Raw genomic sequence first — 10000 nt, forward strand, 5'->3', positions numbered from 1 at the left:
ATAGATAAAAGGAATGACTGTCGCGGGAGTTGAAGCTGGATGCTGGGTGCACGAGCGCGACAAAATTCTAACATAAGTGGCACAAGACAACGTAGCTAATCTGATTTTACGCTTGTCGCTATTGTGATGAGCAAGATGGTATCAGTGCGAATGACACGTAATTAACTGAAGACGTCGTGCACTGCGGCTCCTTGACTAGGCTATAGCAGTTTGAGCCCAGTGCATTCGGACTAATGCGAATTAAACAAATCATTTCAATATAGTTGCAGAAGTTACATGAAAATAAATAGCTGTATTTTGCTAAACAACTAAATAACATGCTTAATTGTACTTATGGTACACGTGTAAACAGTTTGTTTTCTTCGTTTCTGCTAAACGTTTTTTTTTATTATTTAAATAGAAAGAAAAACAATAAACGGCATACTTAAAATGCAGATTGCATATATGAACGCGGGAAATATACTGAGTCTCCTCCTCAATTCATTAGCAACAATAAAAACGTCATACAACACAGTTGTATCGAGGTTAATGTACTTACATTGTCAGCGGTAATGGGTCATAAAGTAAATGTCTTTTTGTCAAATCTTGAAACAATGATTTTCTACAGTACGATGCATCACTAATAGCACTACAATAAGACCTTGATAGAGTGTGCCTTTGCTCAAGTGACGCGCATGCCAAGCGTCCCGCTGTTTGCCCTCCAATCACCGCGCAGTTTCACTTAGTTTTATCCAATGGGAGATACGCGCATGCAGGTGGCGGTGCGGTTATCAGTGAGTCCAGCTTCGCGCACATCATAGCGAGAGTCAATTTACCAAGAAATGCGCACCATCAAAACCACTAAAACGCCGCATCCCATCATCCGACTTCCGAGTGGATTCCCGATAAGGACGCATGCGGTGAACACTCAAGTAACACTTTCAGAACGAAAGACACACTTTTGACCAGGATGCTCGGGCGAGCGTTTTCTTTTTAAAACTCTTTTCCAGCCCTGTAACATCTGGTGTGTTGATCAGCGCTAGATCTTCGCTCGTGTGCACTCACAGTTGTCACAACTTGTTCGTTTAGTTTCTAGGATATATATATATATTTTTATTTTTGCGCGTTTACTTCGTGGTTCATGCTTACAAATGTTAGCTGTTGGGCAAATGGATGCGAACAGGCAGAGTGCTTTCGTCCTGAGCAGTACGCCGCTGGCAGCGTTACACAACATGACCGAGATGAAGACCTCCTTATTCCCTTACACTCTACAGAATCCCACGGGCTTCAAGGCACCTTCTCTTACCAATCTGAATTCACAGATCCCTTTGGGAACGCCACATGGAATTAGCGATATCCTAGGAAGACCCATCACCACGGCCGGACAACTGCTCTCCAGCTTTCCCCGGATAAACGGCTTGGCAACCTCCGCTGGAATGTATTTTAACCCCGCGGCAGTGTCTCGGTACCCAAAGCCGCTAACTGAGCTCCCCGGCAGGGCGCCCATATTCTGGCCAGGCGTAATGCAGAGTTCACCGTGGAGGGATCCGCGGGTCCCCTGTCCTGGTGAGCTTTCTTGACTGCATGTTTAAATCGTGTTTTTTAAAATCAGCATTATTATTAATATATTACTTTTAAGAAATACGTTTATTTTCAATTATACAGACTTCAACTTCGTTTAGGCTATAGGAAACAGGGCTAGTTTGTACTCTTTTAATTTAAATTTGTTGCATATCAGTGTTGCTTTTCACTCAAGTATTAAAGCGATTTATTTACAGTGTTTATTAGTAACACGTAAACTTAATTTCTTGTGAGTATTAGTTCAGTTTAGTGAACGTGTTGACAGTACCACAATGTCAAAAGCACGTTGAAACGTTTTACTGAGATGGAATCTTTAAATCCTTCTAGCACAAGCAAATATAATGTTGGACAAAGATGGAAAGAAGAAACACTCCAGACCAACTTTTTCAGGCCAACAAATTTTTGCCCTGGAAAAAACCTTTGAACAGACTAAATACCTCGCCGGTCCAGAGAGAGCACGCCTTGCGTACTCTTTGGGAATGACCGAGAGCCAAGTCAAGGTAAATATTGGTATTGATATGATGTTGCAGTGAACGCTAAAATGTAAAAGTCATTAAGGCATGCTAGGACAGCCTCTTAGAACTGTGAGTCTGCGCGCAGCGGGGATTTAGGGCTAAAATAAAACCATTTTCCCCGGCAAAGCCCAAAGTGATTATTATTATTATTATTATTATTATTATCGTTGTTGTTGTTATTGTTATTAGTAGTAGTATTAGTATTATTATAGGTTTATCATTTGTAACAGCATAAACAAGACGAACTGAAGATATTTACATTCCTTAAACACTCTAAATCAACCTTTGGCCTAAATCTAAATCAGTATCAAGTTATGATATTTCTTTCTTAATTTGTATCCTCGCTAGCATATACAACGTGCTAACCCTTTGGTAAAAACCAAGGCATTATTTTAGGGTAACGAAGTTGTTGTTATTATGTCAACAGGTGTGGTTTCAGAACAGAAGGACCAAATGGAGGAAGAAGCACGCAGCGGAAATGGCGACGGCCAAAAAGAAACACGACTCTGAAACGGAGAAGATGAAAGAAAGCTCAGACAACGAGGACGACGACGAGTACAACAAACCGCTAGATCCGAACTCGGATGATGAAAAAATCACGAGACTGCTAAAAAAGCACAAGGCATCGAATGTGGCCCTCATCAGTCCGTGCAGCAACAGCTCGGACACTTTGTGATGGCTTTTGCTACAGAGCAGAGACTCTCCTCCAAGACGCTTTCGAAGCTGACCTAAGCAGGGTATATACACTGTCCAAACTAAGACAGAACAGGCGCTTGTTTGCTGGTGTGAATGCAGTGTGTTGTACACATGCAGATGTAAGTGAGATGTATATATTTTCTACTGAGTAAATTATGTTATTAAACCGCCAGAAGGACACGGACACTTTACCATTGCGCAGTCGGTCCCTGTCAGCAATTCTAATTTCGCTCTGTCGCTGAATAACGAAGCTTAACTACTTCGCCAACTTTTACGATTTGAAACCCTATACAGGTACAATGTATAAAGGCCAGTGTTGTAAATTATTATGTAAATAGAATTTGTTTTAACAGTGTCCTCGTCGGCCGGTTACTTTCATTTGAAGGACTTTATGTTTTACCACCACCAACAAAAATAGATACAGATGGAGCGTTAAATATTGAAATAAGAGAATATTATTGCTTCCGTGCTGAAGGAAGAAGACATTTGTATTATCAATAAATTATTTAACAAGCTTATGTTTTAAACATGTCTTGGTAGATTTCATTCCATTTCTTTAACGAATGAATATTTGTCTTACATGATAAGACGTAAGTCCTGAATTTACAAAATTGGTTTAAAGTGATTTTAGCTTTTCATGCTTTCGTAACCTGGTCTACATTAGGCAGGATGTGGGTTACACCGAAACCAAAAATGATTTACGATATATGTCAAATGTACTTAAGTTAGTAAAGTTCGTGCTGTTTAGAACTCCTTCGTTTACAGCTATTGCCTTCATACGGAGCAGCTATAGTAAATACTGACAGGCAGGTTTCATTCTACTGCCAGTGTGTAAAAGGCAAGAAAAGCAGTCGGAACTGTAGAATAAAAATTCTCCAGAAGCGGAGGAACAGAGCACAGTGCAACAGGTGACCTCCAGGAAACGGTTTAGTCCATCTGTTAAAAGACAGCAGTTATACTGAAATCGGAAAGAAGCATAGATATATTTTTAAAAATCTAAATTAGACTTAAATGTATAACGTCACAGCCTACAGTCTAGTTTGGATATATTCTGAGTGCAATTGTAACTTCAAACCTATTACACTGCAGGTCAGTTAAAATATGTTAGTGTGCAAGTTAGTTTGGAAAATGTGAAGATACATATTTCTTTAGCAAATTTCGATTTGTGGTCTTATTGTAGCCTAAATTATAAACACAATATTCGCATAATAAAACGTTAAGCTACATTTAGTGTTCATAGGCTCAAACAATGTTAAAATAATTGAATAATCAGCATGCGCTTTGCTCGTTACATTAGAGTAGCTAGGACACAAATTTGCCATGTGTCATTTAGTTTATTAACCTGCTGTTTTAGAAACCAGGGCGTAATGCATACACGCAATTTTACATAGCCCAACCTGTTATGCCCATTATGTGAAGAAGATTAACCTTCCTTTAATGCATGTGATATGGATGCGTGGGAGTAATAACAAACACTCAGTCATTCACTTCTAATGGTTTTATTGCTTGAGAAGGCAACGCCATCCTCGGAGTTGAATCTCTATCCGCTTACAGAAAGGAGTGACTCCTATCACGTGACCAGCAGGAAAACGAATTAACGAGCAGATTCGCCTAGCCAAATCACTGGAAAAACGACATACATTCCCACTTACGGTGATTTAAATGAGAAAAGAAAATCAAAGCTCATCCTAACGGCTCCGCGCTCCGTTATCTCTGTAGTGTACTAAATTAAATCAATGCAAGGCGACGTCTCGTTCCACCAACAGCTGCCCAGATCTCTATTTAAAGCTCTAACGGGCGATGATACCGCGCAGCCCTGCAGAAGGCTACACACAAGACGACGAACAGCTCTGCTAGATTTTCGGAGCGGGCGTGATTCTTTTCCTCCTATTGACTGTACAAATTGTATATGTTATCTCACACATCATCTGTGTATAATACTTGGCACCACGACGCAGTAACAAAAATAAAACAAAGTTTAACATACTTTAAGATAACCAAGCCTACCTAAAATATCACATTCAGAACCATATTATTATTACATAGAAATAAGTTAGAATAAGAATAATAATGACACTCAGGTGAGGCTGCTATACGAAAGAATATCTTATATACTTGCATGGTCTATGGCACTGGTTAAAAGTACTGGCAGGCTATAGGAATCGCATGACTGAAAAGGTATACTTCATGTGGTTTAGCTGTGGGTGTGGGAGTTGGTTTTTTTTGCTGTTGTTGTTTTGTGTTTTTTAAAGCACATGTACTTACTGACTTGTTTTACAGTACACCCCACATCATTGCTTTGTTCACACCTCAGCATAATTTGGGTAAGAATCTTAAATGATCTCTTTAAAAAGTACAGTATATAAAATGAGACCGTGGATAGAAGAGGGATGGCACGTGCTGTGCACGCGTGTCAGCGACAACAGATCTCACCGTCACGAAAAAGAAATGGGGGAAAAAAATTGAAATAATACAATGCACTGAAATCAACTGAAAATACCCATCTACTCTAACGCAGAAAGACCACAAAACCTGGTCAAAGAGAAAGAAACGGCACTAAAAACCGTTCACACCACTATGTAATAATCCAATGTACAAATAAACCTAACACTATACATATACAACCTTTTTTGCATTGCACTTTTTAAAACATCTTACACTTGATATTGTAGCTTCTATTATGGAGAGGCGTATTTAAAAGTTGCAAGGTCTTTAAAATATGTAGTACTTCTGGGTTTCTATTAGAGTTTCGGCAGCGTGGCTATGACGAGTAAGGAAGGCCCTCCTGTGTGCTGTGTCGGTGTCCAGGGAGACGCTCTGGGGCTCAGGGAGGGGGGCTTGATTGTCCATGGAGAGGAAAAGTCCCAAACTGCGCAGTATCTGAAGAGTGAACAGTGGCCAGTTTGGGGTTCTGTGGGGATTCTTGATTCTAGGACTTGAAGCACTTATGGACACAATCAGCCATTTCAGTAACCACAACGGCATGCACTTGCTTCACTACGACTGGTCAGTCCTGCTGAAAAGTCTCATCGGGGTCTTCTGTGTGCGAGTGAGTGAGTGAGAGTGAGTGGGAGTGTCTGTCCAGCTGTTTCGGAGTTTCTCACAGCGGTGCTTGTCGTGAAATCCTATCCACCCTTTGGCACCATTTCCCTGGTCAATTAACACACACAGAAACACACGCACACAAACGCACACACACACACACACACAACACGCACATATTAAAAACTTACATATGGCTTTCACAAAGTCCTGAAAGTCAATATTATAAAAGTGATAATAAGAATGATGAAAAGAAAAATGAATAATAAGAAAATATTTACCACATCACTGCACGACACAACACTTGTGCTTATTTGCATTAGGTTTACCTGCCCCTGCTGTTAATCGAAAGGACAGGAAAACAGGCTGCAAAACATACAGAGAAACAAACACACGGGATTGAGCTGCAGCAGCACACGCATGAGCACACGCACACAGGCTCCGAGCATATCGCACGGTGTCCTTTCCTTCTGTTGACACGCCACTGTGTGCACACCGTTGGCCTGAAAGCTGTACTAGACTCTCCCAAACCACAGCTAACTGGCAGCATGTGGTAGTATGCAACCCAGTGGGAGCACACACGTGGTAGCAGCCGTCTGGAACCTCACGCACAGTAGAGCCCCGCCCACTCAGAGCTCACGTGCAGTAGCACACAGCCCGCTGTAGTGCTTATCTTTCCTGTAATGAATTCAGTTCCACAGCCAAGGGGGATTTCATTAGAAACAACAGGCACTTGGCCATATCTTATTAAACATAGCTTTACTGAACAAACGGTTTAAACAATCAAGGTCATTGATGGAAAAATTTGTGGCAGCTAGTGGGATGTTCTCTACTGGCGTAGTCCTGCACAGCATTGAGGATGTGTTTTGGCCAATTTAACTACACAAAACCTGTAGGTCATGCATGTTTTTGGGATGTGATGGGACTGCCCTGCTTCAGAGCTTGGGTCTGACTTCAAATGTGTAATAATGGTTCTGTTCAGAGGGTTTTTACTGATTCCCTCCTATGCTTTTCATTACTGTCATGCTGCATGACCAGATCTCTCTTGGAATTCACTGGTCCCTCAGAGCTTGTAAACCACTCACACTTTGCTGGAGGTTTTGGTGCTGGAATGCAGCATTCTGTTGTCTGTAAAGCAATATGCATTTACCAAAGAGAACAATGTTTGCCACATTGGTCAATGGAACATAAGCCAGAGTAGTGTAGTGGAACATCTATCCCATCAATACCACTTGATCTGTGATTTTCTAATGGGGTACTCAAACACAGGCTTTGCCCTGCGGTAAGAGAGTCTTCCCTGCGATCGCTACTGCTTGGCTGGGGACTCTACTATATACTCCACTCTGTACCATTAAGAGCATCAACAGTGCTGAACTTCTGTCAGTGCAAGCAGGTATGTTTAAAACTGGTCGAAGTTCTTTAGTTCTGCTCTTCTAAGGTCCTGGAGAGTGTGTGAGACAGGGCACCATGGCCCATATTGCTACAGATATTTTTTTGCCCATTTTCAAGAGCAGGTAACCAAAATGGGATCCTTTTTTTTTTTACGTGAAGGACCGGTCAAACTCATGGCTCATTAGAACACCTGGCTTCAATTACCCTCATCTCAAAAGGTCATTAACCTAAAAGATTTACATTATTTTTTTCGCCAATGACCTCGATGGTTTAAATGATTTGTCCAATAAACAGAGAGCTTGTAAAATGTTGTTTATATTGTTTGACTGTCTCTATTTTCATCAAGACCTAGATAAAGATCATATCACAAATTAGCAGTTGAAAATACAGAAAAACAGATCAGTCCAAATGATTCACAATTTTTTACAAGTGTAAATGATTATGTAACGTGGCTTTCAGCACAGAAATGATTTGACACACACATTCATATACAAATTACAATAAGATGAGAGACATACCTTGTGGTCCCCCATACAGACATTGGGCCCTATATTGTCATATATTATTGACTTCTCCTCAGTCTCTGGCTGTGGACAGTAAGTGAAAACAAGTGGAAGGCATTAGTTAGTTCATTCAATGAGGCATTAGTGCTTATCCCAAGACATAGCAAGGGCAGAAATAGAAAAAAAAAATGCTTTTAAGCATAAATAAAATGCTTCACAAATGAATAAAATAAAAATGATACATGGCTCATTATACTTCAAATTCAAAACACACCACCACATCTCTAAAGTAAATGTATAAATATATATTTAACAGGGTATCTATGACACAAGATCCAGGTCTGTAAAATGGAGGAGAGAAAGGCTCGTGTGGTCTAGACTGTGGCTTCCAAGCTGAACTAAAGACTTTTTGAGTAGACACAATCAAAAAGCAGAGGATTGTAGGTGGACCTACAGGGCTTGGTAAAGGGACGCTGCATGGGCCGCTAAAAAATATATATAGATAAAAACATGAGAGCATCAAAACGCCCCACAAACTTCATTCTGAATGAACTTCAAAACCAATAACACGAAAAAGCACAGGTCACCTGATTCAGAAACACACGCACACACACACACACACACACACACACACACACACACACACACACACACACACACACGCTACCTTTCCATCTCGGGCTACACTTGAACCTCCCCACCCGTGCACTCCGCGCACGTGCCGGCCCGGGCCCTCCCGCGCCTCCCGCTCCGCAGACACATTTATCAAAACGGACTCGATCATTTACAAAGGCAGCATAAAATTGTGGATTTTCGGGCTGCGTAATCTTTAGACAGATAAACAAATCACGGCGGGGGCCCGCGCTCGGCTGGCTCTTCATTACGGCGCGGAGCAGCGGGGCTGGGCAGCCCACCGCTGCCGACAGACCTCCGGCATGTTAGGGCTCGGCAAGCAGAAAATAACACGGTACGGAGGTAACGGAGCAGAGCATGATAGATGACACTCCGCACGGCGCTGTGTACGCAGCCATGTCTCGACAATCTGTAACGCTTTTGCATTAGAGAGAGAGAGAGAGAGAGAGAGAGAGAGAGAGAGAGAGAGAGAGAGAGAAGATGCAGGGAGGAGGAAAGAGAAAGAGAAGGAGACCTGGAGATTAGAGAGAAAAATATGAGAAATAGAAGAAGGGACAAAGAAGCGAAATTGGAGTGCAGAGAGAGGAAGAAGAGAGAGCTGAGCGCATCACTCGCTTCCTCGCAGTGTGGCGATACCGCCCATATCCAGGCATCTCAATGGCTATTAAGAAAGGTTTTCTTTAACTGGTTTTGCAATGTGAACGTGTGTTTGTTTTCTCTTAGCCCTTGGTTCACTCTGATGTCGTCGTCCTCCATACACAAGGGACCTGAAAACGTAATAAGGGTTATGTGATGGAGCCGAGGGTTTGCGACGTTCCACTGCACGCAGCTACTTCTGCTCTCTCCTTTCGTTACCCGAACCGGCGACAAACCGACAGCACAGCTAGTAGAGGTGGTGTGGAGGGGCTGTGCAACCTCCAAGCTAAACTAAAATCAATCAATAAATAGACATTCCTCCCAAAGCACAAATGATATCAAATATATTTAACGTATAATAAAAAATGTATAATAATAAATATGAGCATCAAAGCCAGAGGTCATAACCCTCGTCTCAAATGACAGAAAATCTCCGGGGGTAATGGAATGAATACAGTCACCAGACCCCCATGACACACACAAACACACACACACACACACACACACTTTCCTTTAACAATGATCAATCTCTGCTTCATCACCAAATCTCTCCACTATACAATGGTCTGCATCAAACCTCAGAAAGAAATGTCTAAGGAACAGAGATCTAAGGATCTAAGGAAAAGTCATTCACTTAACGACGCCAAAATCAATCACTGGATCTGGATGGACAGTCAGAGTTGCTCCTCACCAGACCTTTTTGGAATATTTGAGATCAAGCTGAGAAAGCAAATAGAGAGAGAGAGAGAGAGATTGAGGCGGAGGGGTGGAAGAGTGCTGGAGTGGTTGAAAGAGAGAGGAGCAGCTCTCAGCAGACTGGAGTTTACTGTTCTGTAACTACGAGCAGCTCTCGGTCTGGCTGGCTCGAAGTTGGTTCGCAGAGAGGAGCCAGAGGGACAGAGATCTGAGCAGCTCTATGGAGACTTATGAAGCTTTATAAAGCAGACATGCACGCCTGGCACTCTATAAGAGCAGGTCTGTGTATATTGTCAGTGTGGACTATAAGATTAGTGGGGCAAATGA

At 41.9% G+C, this 10000-nt stretch overlaps 2 protein-coding genes across 13 annotated transcripts in view; one reads left to right on the top strand and one right to left on the bottom strand.

Moving 5' to 3' along the window:
* Window positions 1-811: 811 nt before the first annotated feature.
* Window positions 812-3298, top strand: nkx6.2 (NK6 homeobox 2). The gene is made up of 3 exons (XM_027020978.3): window positions 812-1545; window positions 1888-2060; window positions 2503-3298. Exons 1-3 carry the CDS (start codon window positions 1131-1133, stop codon window positions 2749-2751), a joined length of 837 nt encoding a protein of 278 aa, XP_026876779.1. The 5' UTR covers window positions 812-1130; the 3' UTR covers window positions 2752-3298.
* A 956-nt stretch (window positions 3299-4254) lies between these two features.
* inpp5a (inositol polyphosphate-5-phosphatase A) overlaps window positions 4255-10000 on the bottom strand; it is a 105028-nt gene continuing 99282 nt past the window's right edge. For 9 of the 12 annotated variants that reach the window (XM_081724602.1, XM_081724598.1, XM_035531373.2 and 6 more), the window contains 3 exons: window positions 7724-7792; window positions 6143-6179; window positions 4255-5921 (listed from right to left, as the gene is read on the bottom strand). In XM_081724602.1, the coding sequence (XP_081580728.1) occupies window positions 5872-5921; window positions 6143-6179; window positions 7724-7792 (156 nt within the window). In that variant the 3' untranslated portion in view covers window positions 4255-5871. Of the gene's footprint in view, window positions 5922-6094; window positions 6180-7723; window positions 7793-10000 lie in introns of all 12 variants that reach the window. The other 3 variants (XM_035531374.2, XM_081724597.1, XM_081724600.1) reach the window with 1 other exon arrangement.

The sequence above is a fragment of the Electrophorus electricus genome, chromosome 12 (assembly GCF_041902795.1).
Source record: "Electrophorus electricus isolate QZ-2024a chromosome 12, ASM4190279v1, whole genome shotgun sequence".
NCBI lineage: Eukaryota > Metazoa > Chordata > Actinopteri > Gymnotiformes > Gymnotidae > Electrophorus > Electrophorus electricus.